This window comes from Centropristis striata, chromosome 3, assembly GCF_030273125.1.
Source record: "Centropristis striata isolate RG_2023a ecotype Rhode Island chromosome 3, C.striata_1.0, whole genome shotgun sequence".
Lineage (NCBI taxonomy): Eukaryota > Metazoa > Chordata > Actinopteri > Perciformes > Serranidae > Centropristis > Centropristis striata.
In genome coordinates, this window is record NC_081519.1 from 39,353,425 (window position 1) to 39,375,347 (window position 21,923).

General features: G+C 37.3%; 1 protein-coding gene across 2 annotated transcripts; it reads left to right on the forward strand.

The window, feature by feature from the left end:
- The first annotated feature begins 753 nt into the window (after window positions 1–753).
- Window positions 754–19,981, forward strand: soat2 (sterol O-acyltransferase 2). 2 transcript variants are annotated; one of them, XM_059327970.1, is made up of 16 exons: window positions 754–909; window positions 3,640–3,759; window positions 4,962–5,020; window positions 5,159–5,298; window positions 5,420–5,473; window positions 6,503–6,610; window positions 7,310–7,592; window positions 10,086–10,161; window positions 11,012–11,096; window positions 11,725–11,770; window positions 12,047–12,176; window positions 13,615–13,712; window positions 16,287–16,385; window positions 16,631–16,766; window positions 17,355–17,500; window positions 18,917–19,981. In XM_059327970.1, the coding sequence occupies exons 2-16, from the start codon at window positions 3,681–3,683 to the stop codon at window positions 18,971–18,973; spliced, it is 1,596 nt and encodes a 531-aa protein (XP_059183953.1). In that variant the 5' UTR covers window positions 754–909; window positions 3,640–3,680; the 3' UTR covers window positions 18,974–19,981. The 2 variants fall into 2 exon arrangements, with proteins under 2 accessions (XP_059183953.1, XP_059183961.1); XM_059327978.1 differs by having other exon boundaries at window positions 4,968–5,020.
- Window positions 19,982–21,923: the final 1,942 nt, after the last annotated feature.

Sequence of the window (21,923 nt, forward strand, 5' to 3'; positions counted from 1 at the left end):
AGGTGCATATAGTCAATTTTTAACTAACAGATATCACAGTGAAACTCCCCCAGTTAATAACTTGCATTAAGATCTTGAGAAATTTTCTAAAAGTCTATATATAAGTTTGCAAATGAGTTATTATCTAATGCCAACTTTTGCTGAATGTAGGAGAAATCTACAGACAAATTGTAGTAATAAAAATGTGGATTTTGGATGTTTTCTTTCCACTAGTCTGACAAGAGACATGTTATAAAAAGCAAAATAGCATAAAATCTTTAAACTGTACAGTGCATGGACAACATGAGTTCACAAAGAGAAAACTGTACGAATATGTTTAATTCAACTGGAAGAATTGAAAAATCCTGAATCTTTGAATGTCTCGCCCCGGGTCATGTGCACTCATTGTAAATTGAGATTCAAGGTGAGCATAGAAACCCTTGTCCCTCAGCAGATGAATGTGAAAACAGTCTTCTACTATCAAACTCTGCACATGCATTGACATGAAGGCCAAACTTCCAACTGAAGTAACTTTTGAATTTTATAAATTAAAAGCAGCTATTTTATGTGTTTGCCTTTGACTCAGTACTTGAAGTAGAACTCATTTGACCTTTCTAAGAACCTTTACAGATATCCTATGATTACAGTTTGCAATGCCAATCCATCTGTGTGAATGTGAGATGAGACTAAAGGACAAACTCTAACACTGTCCTGCCGCATGACCTCACACATCCAGTGGAGGAGGTGGAGAGGAGCCAAGAGGGCAAAGTGCAAAATAGCAGTTGTGAAAAGGTGAGGACACAGATCGTAAGAACTGTGACACAGACTTACTTATAAATACTCCAGCGACTCTCTTTTAGCAGGAATCATCGATTGAAACGGTTCTTCTCAGCCGGTGGACCGCTGACTGAGCCCGAGGCTGAACACTGAGTGAGTATGAATCTGACAAAATGACAAATGTTTCTGATGGATGTCTGCCTGACATGTATCTGACATCTGTCATTATTTTAAACCCACAGTTTATGCTGTCGGAAATTTGGTTCAAGCTGAAGTTGAAAATGCAGAATAAAAGTCGCAGATTTAAGAGATTTAAAGTGGCAAATCTTTGCGAAAAAAGTCGCAGATTTACGGGGAAAAAGTGGGAAAAAAGCTGCTTTTTTCTCCCAGATTCACCACTTTAAATCTCAAAAATCTGCAATTTTTTTCTCGTAGATTTGCCACTTTAATCTCGTAAACTTTTTTCTCAAAATATTATTTTCATATGTGTTTTTTTTACACATTCTGGCTGTAATATCCTCCAATATTCTCTAGGGTTGAACTTTGGAAAGTATTTCAATGAGTGCCCTATTAAGGGTTATGGCTTTTATGGTAAGTTATGGCTTTATCAATTGACCCATTATTGACCTTACACTATACTCCTTATAGATTATAAACCACTCAACTAAAAACTAAACACCAGAGATCAATTCCAAAGCTTCATTGTTAAAATGTGACCTCAGACATTTGTTTTATTTCCCAGTCAATCCTCAGTTGAGCTTGAGGTGACTGATAATGCTCATCGACAGCATTAATTGAAACTATTTAATTATTAGTTCAGTACTCTGTGACATCTGATTAGCATAATATGATTAAAATGTCCTTTATTTGATCATCTCACTGACTAAATTAATTTGTGTCAGGGTAGCTTTTATTTCTGTGATAATCCCTCTGAAATAGAGACATTAGTCATCATCATGGTTGCTTCAGAAGCTGTGGTTAAAAAGACACTTATTTAGAAAATAATACTATCTGGCAGGATTTACTGGTCTATTCTCAGTATTCTTAGTTTGATTTAACCCATTCATTCCCACAACACGTTTTAATTACCTTTGTAAGTGTTCTCTGGACTTACCTCAGCACTAACATGAAGAAATTGGTCCAAAGGGTTAGGTTATCATAACCTAACCTTAACCCTAAATATAATATCAAAAAAACTGGCTCTGCAACAAGTATTAAATGCATAACATGCTGAATATCAAAGACATGAAGACATCTGCAGTGTAAAAACAACAACATATGGAATACATTTGATAAATACAATGTTAGTGTTTTTTCGAAATTTCTGATTGGCTGTTAATAAAGTTGTGATTTTCTATGTAATCTACAAACTTGTATGGTTGAATAGTTGCCAAAAGTATGCCCATATCAGATCTCAAGACAGTTTTTCAACAGTTTGAGTCATTTATCATGGAAAAATACCAACATTTACTTGTTCTAGCTGCTTTTGTCTGTTGTACAGCAATGAAAAGTGAATATATTTTGGTTTTGGACCACTGAATGGACAAAATAAGCATTTTTGAACACCTTTAGAATTGAAAAAGGATGAAATGGAACATTAATTAAACAGATTAGAGGGTATTGACAGTTCTGCCATAATGGGTGTACTGTAAATCAGAAATCATTGGTTAAAAATGTAAAATTCAAGACGTATGTGCTTTTATTTTTACCCCACTGATATTTTTTTTTACCATGCCAGTATATCTGATTGTGGAAACTTCTTTGTAAGTCTAAAAGCCCTGAACTGCCTTTAATCTTAGAGGTAAACATTGCAATATACATAATAATATTCCTTCATTATAGCAAAATAAGTAAGACAAGAGGAGAAGCCATTAAGTTTGATTCCTTCAGCAGGATCCCTCTGAAAGTCTGATCTGCTCATGTTTCTCTTCATCTCTTTCTCTGCCGTCTCATCATCTGCAGCCACATAATATATAATCTGTGTATCGGCATGAAGCTTATCTGCTGTGTTGACATTTCTCCTGAGGAATGATCAAACGGCATGGATTAGAAAATGAGGTCACTCTGTGTCTTTCACCTCTCCGTCAGTCTTCTGTGTACGTTATCTTTAGTGTCTGAACTTCCACTGGGGACAGGTAGAGCGGCTTTATCATTTGTTTACGTTCTTTAGCTTGAGCTCAAATGACTCCTGATAACATTCCTGTGATAGAAAAGCACTGTAGGTAACTAGCGTTCAAAACCTCTGACCCGCTATATGTTCCTGCAGTCAGATCAGAAGTTTGTGCACTTTACAAAGTTGGAGATTCACACAAGAAGGCTCACCTCCTCGCTAAGACTCATCAGGAATATTAATGCCTCTTGGCATGAGGCAACCTGCCAGCAACGCGCCAGTGACCTCATTTAATCTCTCAATTTATAGTTTAAGATTCTCTGCTTGACATCGTCATGCCTCAGCAAAGGGTAAATTCTCACTAAATCACGTAGAGTGAAAAGTTTTGCTGCCCCGCCCTCCATAGCTTGAAAGTTTCAAGCATATTGCCTCTGTTCTGTGATGTCACAGGTCTTAAAGGGGTGAAATCTCTTGATTTAGCATAATTTATTGTGGCACATGGAGAGCAATACACCAGTGTGTTTCTATAAGTGATCCAGAAGGGATTTACTTTAGATTATAACCGGGAAATGAGCCATGTGTGCGTCCAAACGGCGGTGAGTGAGGTCAGCGGGTGCACCAATGTTCTCCCAGCCTTATTGGACCAACAAACAACAAGTTAGATTGGGCAAATACTGAACCTGGCAGCATAAGTCACATATCAAACATCAGGAAGGGAGAACGTGCAAGAGAATGTGTGTGTGATACTAAGTGTGTGTGTGTGATATGCACAGGATTGTCCACCTGAGTGTTGTGGTGTGCTCCAGTGGTAACCATGACGACTGTGGAGCCATCTAACGGATTAACCCACCGAAACATCAAGACCCACCAGTCAGAAGAGATCTCAGGTCATGGTATGGTCAATAATATGTTTACATGTTCTTCTATTTACGTTAAAGGTTTTAACTTGTGATATTCTATTGTGTTCTACTGTGTTTTTTTGCCGGAAGTCATTATATTTTTAGTTGTCCTTTTTTTTCCATAATTGTTCAATTTATTAAATCATGTTTGTGGATTTGCAGTTCTTACAAAAAGGATTAGACCCAGATTTTAGAAACAATAATCACAATAATTGTGCTTTTCTTGAGTAGATATACAGTGCTTAACAAATTTATTGGACCACATGTCACAAAAACGTGAAAACGTAAATATTTTAGAAACCTTTGAAAAGCTTGTTTAAAACTAAAATGCAAATGACAAACTGAATTCATCTTTTTCTAACAAAATTTTAACGACTCACTGGGTCAAAAATTAATCAAGCATAACATTATGCAATGCATGAATGGAACTAAATAACTATAATTTGGCATCTTAATCAACTATTTTAACTTTAAAATTCATGGATAACAATAATCATTTTGTTTCAGCCTTAAAAATATCATTTTGGTTAAGGAGCTTCTACATCAGGGATGGGCAACTGGAGGCCCGGGGACCGCATAAGGCCCGCAACCTCACTTGAAGTGGCCCTCAGTACAACTATCTTATGAGTGCAGTGTAAAAATGCACAACATTACTTCTTGCAATTAATGTTGGTCTGCTGTTCTTGCACTGAAAAAAAAAAAGAAATCACAGTTTTTTATTTGCTTCAAACCTCTAGTATTCCTATTTATACTGTTAAACATGCATTTGAGCATGAAATATGTTAAGTCACTGCACTGTAAACATATTTAAATTGCAGTTTCATCATATCTGGTGAAGTGCACGGTCCTACATGTGGCCCTGTGGTAGTGTCAAGGAAAAATTGTGGCCCCTGCAGCATTTAAGTTGCCCATCCCTGTTCCACATACTGATGTATTAACAATTACACAAACATAAAAACAAATTAATGGCAACAACTAACTAATGCTGTTGATTTAGGACACGGGGCATACACCGCTGGTCTAATCAATTTGTTAAGCACTATATGTATGTAGGATTGCTGCACAAATATGTTCAGTGTCACATTTCTCTCTTAACTTCCCCTTTAGTTCTACACTGAATATTAATTCAGGTGCAATATGTACAATATCTTGTACCGAGTGATAATTACATGCAACTGATGTTCTTCTCTCTGCAGTTGGAGGTCGTAGTCTTGTAGAAGAAGAAGAGCTAAGACGGTGGCAGAAACATGCACAGGTGATCTTTATTCCAGACAGTATCTTAAGTTGTCCACATATTCTGTCTCACACATCTGGAAGGAGAAAATACAGAAGGCTTTGCAGAGAGTTTCCAGGATCCAGCTAACAGAATTTTCTCCTTTGTGTCATCCTGCAGAAGGTGAAGGTGAAAGTCTTGGAGCAGGTCCAGGATCAGCTCAGTGATTTACTCGACAAAGCTTTGACTGAGTCCGTCCAGCCTTTTACCCAGATGCTGCCAACAGTTAATGGAAAGGCGGCTAAAAACCCCTCATCCAGGTAAGAAGAAAGAAGGAGGAGGAGACGGCAGCTTTTATTAGCACACATATTGATTTGGGAGATATATTAATCAGCTCATTAACTGCAGTAAAACGTGCCCGTGCATTTTTCTGTGTTTTAGATCTCAGAGAATGGATGACGGCAAAGTGTTCATGGCCAGACCATCAATGTTGGAGTAAGTGTGAAAGGTTAAACACTCAATTCAAGTGTACCATGCCCAAATAGTGTTTTATTTATCTTGACTTCATTATTTTTTTCAAATGCAATAATTAAAGGTATTGAGAGGATTTTTTTTGAAAATGAAGGGAACTACAGTCAGCATCCATTTGCTTGCACATGTTCTCACATTTTGTAGGCGTGAGTGTATATCCTGCATCAGCAAAACAGTGATGTCCATCTATAAACCATAATACTAACTAGCTTCCTGTTGCAAATTACTTTATCAGATAGTGATACAATTGAACCAATGCCAGATCCATACCACGCTGCTGAGTCACTGTTAGCTGGCTAACCTTAGCTTAGATTAGGTTGCAATCAGCTGGTAGGCTGCCCACGCCTTGCATCGCTCTTGGTTAGTAGAAGGCACTCGTGCACACTGCACATGTAAATTGCTTCACATAATACCTTTGACTTAGGTACCTTTATTATTATTGATATTATTATTAATAATTAGGTAGCTTTATTAGGTACAACTTGCTAGCTATTAAAGTGGCTAAACACACTGCAAATAACCTGCAATAAACAGTACATAATAAGTGCAAGATAATAAATACAAAAATACTGTTGCTCATAAAGTTGGAATGCTATATTTTTTACCTCTTTCCATGAAATGACAGTGGCAATGTGATTTATTCTTGACAGATAAAGTGTCGTCTCAAAACTATATTAATCAGCCTCTTCCGAAGTGATGACTGATGCATTTAAATGGTAATAAACAGATGATTGTTATTCCAACTTTATGGACAACAGTGTGCGTGCATGATATGCTGGAGAGGAGTTGTGCTGTTAAAACAGACTATCTGGATTATCTGGTTATGTTGGCCACATGTTTACCAAGTACACCAAGTTACACTAGTATAGATCATTCAGATATTCCTATGTTTGTGTGTATTTTAGATGAATAAACCTCTAATATGTATACAGCACAAAATAATTACACATGAATACAACTTAGGTGATTTAATGATGTTCTCCTTTTCATCAGTGAACTGTTTGAGATCAACCACATCAGAACCATCTACCACATGTTCATCGCCGTACTCCTCATCTTCTGTATGAGCACGCTGGCTGTCGACTACATCGACCAGGGCAGGTCAGTGTGACATGTGACTGTGTGTGTGTGTGTGTGTGTGTGTGTGTGTGTTTACGACAACGACACGATTCAAACTCCATGACCCTGAACTAAATCTAATAGAAACTCAATTACCCCAAAGCCTTTAAAAACTTCTTATCTTCCTTATTGTGTCCCTCCCTCCTTCTCTCCCTGCCCCTCTGCTCATCTGGCAGCAGAAAGATAGAGCAATCAATCCCTCTGAGTATTTCTGCTGTTGCTTTAGGCGGCTCAGTAATGATTCAGTTGCCGTTTACGGACGCAGGATTGAGAGTTTAATTCTTATGTTTCCCCAGCAGAAAACTCGACTGTGTGCAAATTGCTCGATACATCCACCCACAGTTAGCATTGATTTCAATATGGAGAAAATTGATGAAAAAAATAAAGGAACCCTTTGATATGCTGCAATGAGTGGATATTTTAAATCTCGTCTTATTGTTATTACCAGAGGGTTCTTTTCAGAGAGAGTAATGGAAAAATCAGTGCATTTAACTATGTCTGCTATTTATTAAAGCCACTCATGCTTTAATGTAATTAAAGTGGTTATGCAAACCCTGTTAGAAGTGAAAACCCAAATGGAGCTTATCACCTAAATGTCCTTAATGCCAACATAATTTTAATCTTCCAATCAATGTTCCCTTTGTGTAATGATTATAATTTGTTTTATTTTTGCAAACACAGGTTGGTGTTGGAGTTTGACCTGTTCTTCTACGCCTTCGGGAAGCTGGGGACGGTCACCTGGGCCTGGACTGTGATGTTTGCCTACACCCTGCTGGTCCCCTACCTCACCCTGGTGTTTTGGGGCTCTTTGTACCACAGCTCCTCCTCTAAGTTGGGGCTGTCTCTCGGCACGGGCCTGGTCCTGTCTGCAGTGCAAACCTACGTACTGGGACTTTTCCCCATCTTTGTGGTCGTAGACTACCAGCTGCCACCAGCCTCGAGGTTTATTGTGATAATGGAGCAGGTGAGTGTTTGAGCAATAAATGCTGTGACATTGATTGAGAACAGGGTGCAAACGTGAAGACAGGATGGGGCATCATTTATTATACTTGACGCAGTGACACCTGTGAGCTAGTTCAGGCATCCCGACTTAATGTCGGTGCTACATTCACATGGCAAACTCTTCTCACAGCAACATATGTCCAATGCACGCTTTAATCCCAACCACAGCAGTGTACTTATTTTACTTCTGCTCATTTCAAAAGCCCAACTTCCACCTGCAGCATCCAGCTTAAGGCTCTGAGTCTTACTTCCCCTTAGGGCAGGTGTAGGCAACCTGCGGCTCCACAGCCACAAGTTGAACATTTTGGTCAACTAAAATGTGCATCATATCTTAGAAAAGTCTACGGTCTGGTCCTTAAATTCTAAATTTTGCCAGCTTCAGGTCTAGTTTTGAGTTTGCACTTTAGTCCTCGCTGCATTCTGAGAAAATTATATTAATAGATGCTCATTTAGACCTATTAGTTATGTTGGTAGGCTAATTTAGACCTACTAGGCTGTTTTATCTTCTTCGTAATGCTCAAAATGATGTTTGCGCCTCCACTCGGACATTTTTTCTCTCTTTTGTTGCGGCCCTCTGCTCTAGGGGGAGGTTAGTATCATATAAAGAAGAGGTCAAAGCCTTGATATTAAATTGACAATGTAATATTTCTATATTTACATTTGGGCTCTGCACTCTCTAAGAATCCATGAAGCATCGAGGATTCTGCAAGATTATCTAATCCCCCTATGACACATGCATTCATGGTACAGATTTGTGAACACACTTGATGATTAAAGCTTAGCAAGAACGAATGCCGAGCTTAAATCTCATGAGGAGGTTTGGGTGTTGCAAGCAGAGAAAATAAAAATGAGTTAAAAGTTTATAAAAAAAAACAAAACAGCAAAAGAAGTGAGAAATGCAAATAGAGCCAGAGTGTGCAACACTTTATTCCCATTTAGCAGCCAACAGAGTTAACAGGAGGAATCAACAGAGTAAAAGTGAGAACCGGCAGATTGGAAAGGCCACCGAATATGAATTTTAATGAATGTTACAGTTCAGTTTGTAGCCAAACAATAACGCATTAATATTTCAATGATAGTAACTTTTAATAGTTGTTGCCAGGCAAGCAATGAGGCATCGGCTCATGGTTACTGAAGCTGAAAATGTTTTTGCTATTTTTAGTCACCTTAGGCTACTGTGCAGTTACATGTCAGCTCTGTAGCATTAAAGAATAAAAGCATTGTTACAGTAACTCATTTTTATTGAGATCAGACTTTTACAGAATTTGAATCTTGAGTTTAATAATGAAAATAACCAGTAAATCAGCTGTTGTCATGTTCTTTCCAGATCCTTTAGTAATATATAAATACAACTAATGCAACAAATATTTAAAAAAATATTTATTTGGGGGTGCATGTTTTCCTGTTTGCTGTCTCAATTGTTATATGTCAAAAAGGCCAAGAATTTGTTGCCAAATTCTGGCAGCTGTTACTGTCTAGCCTTGTACATATATACATAAGCAGCAGGTCAGTGTTTACAGTAGCAGCTTTCTCCTAAAAAATTGTTTGTCTTAAAGGTTTAAATTTTGTTTATAGCCCATAAAAAAATAACTGCAGTGTGTTTATTGCAATGTAAACTGCAGCTCAGCAGAATAAATCTAATGGAATAAATCCAGTAAAGATGTTTTTTATTATTAGGAACAACCTGTGCTTGCAACAACCTGGAATGCAGCAAAAAAAAAAATTCTTTGGTAATCCAAAATTATAAATGCAGCCCTTCAGTGCCATCAGCAGGAACATTGTGATAAGAAAAGCTTGCTGGCCAGAAATGTGAGACTTCCAGCTGGACAGGGGCCAAAAGCAACAGCGGATCTCAGTGTAGCCAGCTTTTGAACATCACAGACCCATACTGTAATACCTCCTCATCCTCTTTATCACACCGGCCCCGGTCTCCCAAAACCCGTCTTAGTACTAAGATCATTTTAGCTCCAGTGGTGAATTAATCCCACTGGTTAGATGCTTTTGGGAAACCTGGTCCTGATCCTCAACTGACCCGCATCCAATCAGACTATTTGTAATTCTGACGCTGTCTGTCTCATACATAAAGCATTATATTGATTTAAGACTTTAAACTGACTGTGTTTACTTCACTAAATTGCCCTAAAAGAGTAAGTGGTTCTGTGCTGTATGCAGATTGATGATGCATCATGTCTGGACTAAGGGCTAAAATGATAAACCACTTCTCCAATTGTGTTCCCCTGTTATTATACTTCCCGATTAATTACAGAAGCGTGCTTAATCATGCATCATTGGGTCAATATATAAACAGAGAAACATGAGATTGAGGCCACAAAGATGTAAGTTGTTTGCTTCCGGCATCTTGTCAATTCATGCAATAAAAACGGGCAATATGAAGCTGTTGGTATTGATACATTTCCCTCTCACTTCACATAATAACTGTATCAATTTCCGTCAGATTCGATTCCTGATGAAGAGCTACTCCTTCATAAGAGAAACCACTCCTGTTGTTATGAAGAATACGCCAAAGGAAGGTACTGCGCTGCATTGTATTGATGTCAGGTGTATTTACTCCTCAGGCAGTGTCATTACTCACTGTGACACTCCCAGACACCGGAGAAAAATGAGTAAAACAGATCTCAGCAGGTTACCAACCTAATGATTCATGCTGAAGTTAAAACTAACAATGAATACACCCCCATGCAGTAAATATCCTCCAGTATGTTCAACCCCATGAGATCCCATTGTACAAAGTCTTTTAGTGGTGAAGGTTGTGTCTCTTAAACTGCAGAAGTCAAAGTTGTTAACATGAATACTTCCTGCAGTGAAGTCAAAAAAAATATTGGTTTCAGTTTGGTTTTGATATGAGCTGAAAATAGCTCCTTTTTTGTCAAGATTTTTTACAGTTCCTGTTGAATTATATATCCACAAAACAGCAGTTTTTCCATTTCTTAATGCCATTATAAGAAGTTGGAGCTTGACTGAAGTACAGCTAATAATTCAGCAAGAGAGATAAGAGGCCTTTAGACAGACAATTTGACATAATGGCTTAACGATTTCACGATAAACGGACTGTTGTTTGATCTAAAAAGCAGCCGTTTGTTAGCAGGTCCCTACATTACAGCACTGTAAAGCTTTAGTGTTCACAAATGGAGCTGTTAATGGCTGGCATTATGCCACATGAGGAAACAAGAAAAATGAAATGAGAAGCTTATGTCTGAGCCACAGACATTAAATCAGCTATTTTTAACCAAATCCCCTTTTTAAAAAAATCATTAAAGGCAACTTGTGTGCTGAAAGATATTTTAATGCCACATTTTAGGACTCAAAACTCGACCACTCCTCTTTCATGGTTGAACTCACTGAATTTTGTTTGCTTTTCAGGAGAATCTCCCAGTTTTCCAACATTTTCCAGTTATCTGTACTTCCTCTTCTGTCCCACACTCATCTACAGGGAATCATATCCACGGTGAGACATATTTTCCCATTTCCATTGCCTTATCCTTCATTGTTTTGATTTAATTAGTCGCATAGGGATGTGAGTGCAACTGACACAAACTCAAAAAATTATGAAGCAAAGTGGTAGCAATTTAAATTCCTTGTAGGCCTTTTTCAAACAAGACACTTTGCGTATTTTGCAGTTGCAAAGCACAAGTTCATAAAACATTCACATTAGCTCTAAATGGGACCTTAGTAATACAAGAGAACATCATGCTGCATTGTAGAAAACTCAAATTCGAAAAATGTTTACTGAGGTTTTCTTGTAGACTTCTATACAATTGGACTCGTTTTTGCAACCAGTGGTGTTGCCCCCTGCTGGTCATTAGAAAGAATGCATGTTTAAGGCTCTGTTGCATTGATTTCAGGCCCAGAGGTCTCCGCTTATATCGATTTTACAGTCATTTTATAGTTTACCGGGACACTTCACTAAAACATAGACATTCCTAAAAGTTATTAGTAACACTGAACATTTTCCTACTTTCATGAGACAAAATGTTTGCTGTGAAAAAGCTTATTTGTGCCTAAAAACTGCAGTCACAGCTGATTTAACTGATTTAACACACTGTAAATAGTAATATCCTGTCTGTTCTTTGCAGGAATAGCCACATAAGATGGAAGTACGTTGGCATCACACTTGGCATGGTAAGATTAAACTTAATTTGGGGCCTATAAGGATTAATTTTCATGTCCACACTGAACACCTCACAGTTAGATTATGTAACACTGTGTAAGAAAATGAACAAGGCCTATGTGAGGTGAATGACCTAGATAACAAATATTTGACCTAGAAGTTGCTGATATATATGTGATAACGTGACTCATAAACTACATGTGCTTAATAGCTTTAATCTCTGTTATCTTAGATTCTCAAATGTGCTCTGTGTTTCACTTACATTTCCTTTGAACGGCAATTTGCAGATCTTAGGATGTGTGTTTTACGGCTACTTCATCCTGGTCCGCCTTTGTGTGCCGGTCTTCAGACCCCAGACCAACCAGCCTCTGAGTAAACGAAGCATGGTGCTGGCTGTGTTCCACTCAATATTACCAGGTACCAAACCTTCTGCTCTCCAACTACATGAAGCTTGTTATGGGAGATTTTTTCCAATAATGTTGAAAGGAGGTCAAGTGTTGAATAAACATAAGGTCAAGGGATAGCTTGGATTCTTTGAAGTAGAGTTGTATAAAGTATTTATCTATGTATTCAGTGTATTACCTTCAGCGGAGGTCAGTCGGCACACACATACTGCTGTGGATGGAGGCAGCAGCAAAATGTACATAAGCCACCCAGAAACATCTATATGAATTGAAGTGTACACTGTATATAGAATATTTTCACCACTTGACCTTGCCATCAGATAGCCCTTTCTGACAGAAAACTGAAGCTTTTAAATCCATCCATGCTCTCTTCAAAGACTCCAGACTCCATTGGAAAAAAACTGTAATTTAACCCTGCAGAGCACAGGCGTTGCTGATCTACCGCTACCTCAGTTGTTAAGGTTAATTGTGTTATTTTATGACTGGTGTTTTAAAAGTTTATGTGTGTTATATTGTCAGTAACCATCACTCCCGTGTTCCAGTGGCACATTGTGTTAATCCACGTTTATAGTGTTGAAAAGCTGATTGATCATTGAAACACATGAGCGTTATTTTAGCACAGCTGAAAACTGTTTTGTGCAGATTTAAGAAGCAATAAAATGATCTTTTCTCAGGCTAGTTGAGTATCTAGAGGTAAAGTTGGAGATTTGTACAGGTTACAATTATTATTTTTACCCTTATCAATGTCTTTACTATGTTTTTGATTCATTTTGTAACTCATTTCATGAGTAAAACGGTTTGTTTTCATGGAAAATATCAATTTTTCATCAAGATTTTCTGGGTTAATCCAAACTTTTGAACGCTAGTGTATATGATTTTTTTAAGTTGGTCTTCTTTTTTTCTTGATGACTAAAAATTTTTAAGCAGTTTCCCCTGTCCAAAGCAGTAAATTGCTCAGATTGTCTTTCGGGAGTCTTCTCTGCTTCTCCAAACTTTGGGAGTGCAAACTGCCATCTACTGTAGATCATACACTGACTATCAATTAAATATCTCATGCAACCCCACTTCATAAATTCTGCACTATCCCTTTAAAGTTCCTCTTCAATTGTAACATCACTTCTGCTTACACCCTCTATTATCTCTAATCTATATGAGTCATCGCTGGCTAATGTATCACTTAATATGGAAATAGTGGAAAACAGTCTCCAGTGTTTTGAAGTAGGTGATAAGATTAAAGATGCTATTATGCAGACAGATACAGGTATTAAAGGTTGGCATGTTTATTATTCTATTTAAGTGAATAGCTGTTTGAGTAAGTGCTGATATAAGAGCATCAGTGTCAAGTTACAATTCTTGTGAGAAAGCTGGGAGCAATGCCCAGAATTAAAGTGTTCCTCCTAAACTCTCTCACTCTCTGTCTGTCTGTCTGTCTGTCTGTCTGTCTGTCTCAGGTATAATGCTCCTTCTGCTGTGTTTCTTTGCCTTCCTGCACTGCTGGCTCAACCTCTTCGGGGAGCTGCTGCGTTTTGCTGACAGGATGTTTTACAAGGTGTGTGGCGTGGCTCATTTTGTGTGGCATCATCTCTCCTGTGAACGCATTATTTTCCAATTCTCCAGATGGGAACATTTTTGATTAATGACAAGTGAGATTACAGCGGGGTGGCCTGATGGTCTCAAAACAGTTTAACCTCTCCATCATTATGTTGTGTAGATACAGTTTATATTGTGTAACAGCTCCTGAGCCAGCTGTGACATAGCACTGTGCTCATGTGCTCTGAATGATGTGTTCCTGCAAGTCCAAAGTTGTGATTTCATTTAAACTTGCAGATTGATTTATACTCCATAATAGTGAGGCAGAGACAAAGATTTGTAATTTTTGTTTATGCCATATAACAACCAGTGGTGGAAGAAGTATTCAGATCTCTTACTTAAGTAAAAGCACTAATACCACACTGTGAAATTACTCCACTACAAGTAAAATATCTGCATTCAAAACTTACTGAAGTAAAAGTACAAAAGTATCAGCATCAAAACGTACTTAAAGTATCAAAAGTAAAAGTACTTGTTATGCAGAATGGACCCACTCAGATTGTTTTATATATTCTAAATATATTGTTAGATTATTACAAGTATTGATGCATTTATGTAGCAGCATTTTAATTTCCTCACGGTAGGGCTCATTTTAACAACCTCATATACTGTTATGATGTTTGTTTGTTTTTTAAACAACTAATCACTTTAAATTGATCATGATTTTCATGTCAAAAGTATCTAAAGCTGTCAGCTAAAGGTAGTGGAGTAAAAAGTACAATATTGACCTTAAAATGTAGTGAAATAGAAGTATAAAGTTACATAAAATGGAAATACTCAAGTAAAGTACAAGGACCTCAAAATTGTACTTAAGTACAGTACTAGTAAGAGTAAGAGTAAATTTTCTCTGAAATATTTTGCTCATAATCTCCTGAATATCACAAAGTGCTAAAAGCTATCGTGATTCATTTAATTTAAATATTTCTATTTCTCTCTGCCGTGCTACACTCATATCCCACCCACTATGTTTGTGTCAATGTGTCAAAAAAATACAAAAATACCATTAGGTCTACTATCTTATTCATCACAGAGGCTGAGCAAATGCATGAAAGAGGAATTCAGCTAAGTTGATTGCATAATGATGCAGTAACTGAACTAACTTTCCATAACTAATGATCTATGAAATGTACATTAAAGCATCATAAGTTGTGCATTAGTTAAGTATTTCTTAAGTATATGATTTGTCCCTTAATTATAAAATGTTACAGAGGAAAAGTACAGCATGTATGGTTTTATGCTACGCTCAGCTAATCGTCTCCTGCCTGCAGATTCATACTTTACTGACAGATATTGGAGTGGTATCTGAAGCTCGTAAAGAAAGAAATGAGTGTACCTTCAAAAATGTTGAACTACTCCTTTAAAGCAGCAATGACAGCAATGCACACAATGAGATAATCTTGTTTGCAGTCAAAGTTAAAAGTAGTGTTTTAAAGCTCTCATTTACTGCATATTTATTTGTTTGTTATGATAATGTGGTCACATAGTTTCATTGAAATCAGTTCTAAGTTCCTTTTATGCAGTAAAAACTGAAGTTTTATTGTCTGAAAGAGGTTGGACTGTCACAATCAGCGAGTCTTCACACTGAGGAAGGCATTAGCTGAAATATGTGTGTTTCTCTTCTTTACGAGCAAATACAGAAAATAAAAAAATCTTCAAAAGTCTCCCTGTGACACCAGAGTCGTAGCGTCCAAGCCTTCATACTTGTTAGAAATACAGTGTGTGCTACAAACTCTAAAACTCCAGCTTAGCTCTAAGGTCATATTTAATTTAAGATTCATAAAGTTTTGGCTCTTTCCACTATAACTTTTAGAAAACAGTATGAATTATTTGGCAGAAACCTTGTAAGTGTTTTTTAGGTATTAAAATTTAAGTATCCTTTTCTTTTCTGTTTTAATTTTGATCCATACACACTGCAAAAAAAGAAAAGTTGGGTGAACTCAAAATTTCAAGGCAACAAACTTCGATAAAATTTTAAGTTGAACAATTAAACTAAATATTTTAAGTTTTGTTTTTGAGTTTGCTCAACTCTGAATTCAGATTTTTGTCAACTCAACTGTAAATTGAACTTACAATTTTACATTGTAATAACTTTAAATCCTTACTTCTAACTTCTGCAATGTGCTGAATTGGCCCGATTGTAACGCCGCTATGAAATGTCAGCTTATGTTGCGACCACAATTTTGAGTTAGCATTGATACGCTAATAGCTACTCTTGTAGCTGTAACAAGTTGCGCCGCTAGCATCAGTTAGCCGCTAGCTTTCGCTAATGACAGAATTTCACAACAAAGAAATAAGAGTTAGCAGAACTATTGTCCCTTGTTGTGAACCCCAACTTAAAGATATAAGTAACAAAAACTCACCAACTTGTTTTTGAGCAGACAACTTGCTTCCTTTGTTGTGCTAACTTACATTATTGCCCTAAATGTCAATAATTTATATTTCCAAGTTTTACCAACTTAAATCACTGTTTTAGGCCAAAAAATACAAGTTGGCTTTTTTGCAGTGCACTCACCATACGTTGTTTTTTTTCCAGGACTGGTGGAACTCGACGTCTTTCGCCAACTATTATCGTACCTGGAACGTCGTGGTTCATGACTGGCTTTACTACTACGGATACAGAGACTTCCTCTGGGTATCTAAAGAGCCCACACAGCAAACAACAATGACACATAGATAGATAATGTTAAACACAACAATAATATAATGTCCCAGTGGGTTTTATCTGTAATCCAAAGCAGCATGTCACATGATGTAGTGTGTTATAGTAGTTTAACACTTGTTCTGTAATTCTAGTGACACAGATTTCCTGCTGAACCCACCTGACCCCTGACCTTTGATCCATCGCCCCTCTCCCTGTTCTTCCTCTAATCCCTGCAGCTGTCGAAAAGGAAATTCCGAACAGCTGCCATGCTCTCCGTGTTCATCGTCTCTGCTGTCGTCCATGAGTACGTCTTGACCATGGGCTTCGGCTTCTTCTACCCCGTCATGTTCTGTCTCTTCGCCGTCTTAGGAGGTGACGGTTATACTCATTATACATTTTCACAGTGATGTAAACATAAAAGTCTGACCTGGCTGCTGGAGGACAGCATTTAATAACGTGTGCCTTTCATTTTTATAGAAAATTAGACAAAAAGGAGGATGGAGAAAGAAAAATATTTTAATGCAAGCCTCATAAAGATTAAAAAGTTGTCTCTGAATTGAATGGCTTGTTAAAAATATGTTAATGTCTCCGTCTACATTCTGGACGGTGCCTTCAAGCCTTCAAAGTTTAAATCAGTAATTATTCACTCTAACACCCATTTAGCAGCTGTTTTCAGAGGACAACTCTCATTATATTTAATGAGAGTACACTGGTGCATTGAGTCCTTTTCCCCTGGGACTCGATAAGTAGTTATCCAACAGAATATTTTCTTTTCTCACTTTTCATGCTCCTGTTGTTTGTCCTTGTCCTTAGTAGCGGCCTCACATCTCAGCAGGAGCACAAATGAACTGTTACTGTTTAACTACAGATAGCCTTCACACACACACACGCACACACACACGCACGCACACACACACACACCAGTAATGAAGAGCTTTCCCGCATGTCGTCCTCTCTTAGTGGTGCTCAACTTCACCATGAACGACAATCGCCAGAACCTGGTGTTTAACGTCATCATGTGGGCGTGTCTCTTCCTGGGACAGGGCGTCCAGGTGTGTCTGTACTGCCAGGAGTGGTACGCTCAGATACACTGTCCTCGGACAGGGGTAAGTACTTCACCTACATCTGTCTGACTTATTCCTTCATATGTGGATGAAGGTAATTCTACTCTTTTGGGATAGTTTTAGTGTTTAGGATGGCTGCTTCTATGTCGGCTTACTGTCCACTGGGTCAAAAAGTCTTCAAAAAGCTTGACCAGACAGACAGTGTATATATATATATTTTACAGTGACATAAACTTACATCACAGACTATGCTTTCTCACAGGTTTTATTACATATATATATATATATTACAAGAAAAACAGGCTTGGAATATTTCTCTCTATGCGTAATGAATCTATTTAATGTATGAATTTCACTTTCTAAAATGATTGAAAAATATTTAACTTTTTTTAACTCATTTTTGATATTCAAAATGTTTTGGGATATATATATATATATATAGATATAGATATAGATATATGTATATATATATATATATCTATATATATATATATATATAGATATATATATACATACATATATATTTGGATAGGCAGGGATAGACTACGGAAGAGGATTAGGGCGAGGTAAGAGAAAAAAAAAATCATTATTATGTTTTTTTCTCGAAATCGTATTTCAACTTTATTTGCAACATCTTGACTTTATTCTCATTATTTCTATTTTTTTCTCGAACTGCATGGGGAAAAAGAAATAAATCCTCCTCTCATTATTTTTTTCTCCCACCTGGCCCCAATCCTCTTCCGTAAAAGACCCGCATTTTCAAGAAGCAGCTAGGAGTATCAAGGGGCAGCTGCTATTTATTACAGCCACCTAAAAAAAAAAGTCAATATCAGTTTAACTTTACACTATATTTGGATTTTTCTTCTCTTGGCTTCTGACTGGTGCTTGAGTTCTTTAATGTCATACGTCATACAGATGATAATAACCAGATGAATCTGACGATAACTTCTTTCACTGTTTCATCATCCTGGCTTTGTTGTCCGTTCTTATCTCCAGTCATTCATGAACATCTGTGACGCATACACTTGTTCTTAAAGAGACGACACACCCAATTTACACACTTAAGCCCGTGTAGGAAAGTCACATGTGTTGAGTAATGGTACATTTGTAAAAAAAAAAATCTGACATGTATTTAACCCTTCAAAAGCTCCCCTTTCAAACCCCAAACGTTTGATGAAGTTGTCACAGATGTGAAGGATTTTCCCGACAGATGGACACAGATGTACTTAACATACTTATTCCACTATGAACTACCAGCTAAGGCCTCCTCTAAAGCCAGTGGCGTCATTCACACACACAATGGCTTAACACAGATAACCGCTGTCTAAAAATAGAAGTGGCAGCAGTTAAATGAGATTATTAAAATGATAAATGGAAGTTAAATCATACTGATAAAATGTATAAAGGGATTACAGATAATGTTACCATATTTAGACTATTTCTTCTTTGGCCAAACAGAATAGCTTCTGGGAGTTGGTGACGCCTCGATCCTGGTCCTGCAGCTACCAGAGATGATGATGTCTGTCTCGTGGGCTGGAGGGAGAAATTATGAAAAAATGGAGGTCTGACAGTTATGATGGACTGAACACAGGGGAGAGCAGGGACGTGACAGATGTGTAAATATAAACAGGTGCATCTCAACAAATTAGAATATCATAGAAAAGTTTATTTATGTCAGTAATTCAATTTAAAAAGTGGAAATAACAGATAATATAGATCCATTACAGACAGAATGAAACATTTCATGTCTTAATTTATTTAATTTATGCTAATTATAACGATGATGGCTTGAAATGATGTGTCTCAAAAAAGACCAATTTTAAAAAGTATGTTTAATATGGAAATGTTGGCCTCTGAAAAGTATGTCCATCTATATGACTCAATACTTGGTTGGGGCTATTTGACTTGAACTACTGGAAATGGACTTCTCCATCATATTATAATTTATTGAGATGCACCTGTAAAGTTTAGTGTTTTTAGTGTGCAAAGATTTCTTTGGATCACTTTTATCTTGATGTTGTTTTTCAGGTGATATGACCTGTAATTCTATGAATTATTCCAAGTTTTTATTTGTACTAAAAGTATTGAATACTGCTTAATAATTTTGTGATAAATTATAGTAAATGACAGATTTTTTTTTATATAAAGTGCTGATAGAATATCTTACTGTAAGCAAAAGCAAAATGTTTGAAAGGTGCTTGAATTTGACCCAGTATCCTTCGTTTTTTAACCTCCCTGAGTTATTAAATGTATTTAAATGTTGTAATAATAAGCCCTCAGGGACTCTCTGTAAATAAAATGTGTCATTGCATTTTCATTTCTGCTACATTAATAACAACACCTGATAAATCATTTTCCACCCTCTGTCTTCTTATCTCTTTCCTATCCACTGTATTGTTGTTTTTGAATATTTGTATGTGTTTGTATGTATGTATGTATGTACTGTATGTATTGTCCATTTGTATTCTCTTTCACTTTGTGTTTTTTTTTTTGTAAAGCGTCTTTGTGTATTTTGAAAAGCGCTATATAAAACTGATGCATTATTATTATTATTATTATTATTAATAGAAAAGCTAGATATGGGGGCGCACCGGTGGCACACCTGGTAGAGCGCATACAATAGAGGCACTGTCCTCGTGAGCGGGCGGCCCGGGTTCGAATCCGACTCGGAGCCCTTTCCCGCATGTCTTCCCCTTTCACTCTGTTTCTCACTATCAATAAAGCCTTGAAAATGGCCAAAAAAATATCTTAAAAAAAAAAAAAGAAAAGCTAGATATGGTTAGAGAAAGTTTCACAGGTGCCACCTTCAGACAGGCTTTGCCACAGTGAGGTCACCTGACCTTCAGTGTGTGTTGCATGTATTAATCCTGCCTCTGTTGGCGTTCGGCTGGCAGCGATTGGTCGGGAGAGCAGGTACGCTAACCAACCAGCCACAGGCAGCGCTGCGTCTTATCAGTCAGTCCCCAAAGCCTCTGTTTGTCTGCCTGCCACATCCCTCTGAAGTCATACAGGAAGAAGAGGATTAACATTCATACAGTGTTTGCATTAGTGATGTAATGCTCTGTAAACTGATATACTGTAATACCACGGCAGCTCACACAGCCACAGCAGCATAGGTGCAGCAGCAGCAGCAGAATTTAATATATTCCTGTCTATGTTTCACATCATGTCTTGTGCTCGAAATGGAAGTCATCCATTTCTTGTATTTTCTTTTTCAATCAGACATTTTGTTTGACATCTTTTTTTTTTTTTTCGCTACGTTTTCTTCACTCATACATGAAAAGAGCTGCCTCTTGTTTTACTTCTTTGATGGATTCAGTTGTCTGTGTCAGCCACTAATGAGCCAACATCTCCATCCTCCTCTCCTGCAATTTAAAGTGACAGTTTTTGTCAGATGGAAACAAAATGTGCATCACTTAATGTCACCTCATGAAAGCAGAATCTGGCAACTAGCGGGAAGAGGAACAAGCTGAAAGGTCAATGACCTAAATCACCATTTTAACAAAAAGGAGTGTTTCCCTTTTAAACTCTCAGTTCAAATGGAGCAATGGAGTGATCTGGTTTTCACCAACTTCTGAGACAAATATTCAGCTTTTTAACTGCTTAATGCTCCACTGTGTTCACCAGCTAATGGAACACTTGTTTGTCAGCGGTTTGGTTCTGAAGTAAATATTGCATTTACAACAAATAAAATGTCTTTAAAGTATTGCAACAATGGCTGAAATATAAAACTACTTTAATTTACAACTACTATAGTTCCTAATATGCACCAGGCTACATACATACATACATAATATCCTAAACCTCCTGTTTTCTTACAGCGTAGACACTTGTTGCTGCTTGTTTATTATTTTGCTGATTCCCTTGATTTTCTGCTACAAGTTATGGACAGTGGATCCTGCGTACTTTTTTTTAAACACTTGTATTATTCCTTAAGTCTTATGGTGGCCTAAATACTGCACAGCCATTGTGACTGTAATAAGCCTAACCCTGGGAAGGTAGCACACAGTGCAGGGTTTCCTTTTGAATAACAAAATCAATGAATCTGAATGAAATTGCAGTTTAAACCAGTGTTTTTGTCCTGGAGGAGATCAGGTCAATTTCTTTTTGTGTATTAATCCATTTGCGATTGTGCAAAACATGTTAAATATATTCATTAAGTTATTGTGCTATTATTTGGATTGCGTGAGTGCATCTTATTCTGTAAGAACACAAGACAAATGTTCTGCCTGTTTACCTCTAAAACTGCAACTTTGAGTTAACTTGAGCTGAAATACAAACCCCTGCTTGGCTGGTCCTTACTTGGAAACTGCAGCAACCACAAGAAAAAAATGTTGTATTTTTTTCATACTATATAGATGGAAAATATGCTCAACAAGCACATGAACATTTTTTTTAGACAGATTGGATTATTTCCCTCCACGCAGAATGTCCTGCAGTAGCTCAGCTGTCTCCAGTGGCCTCT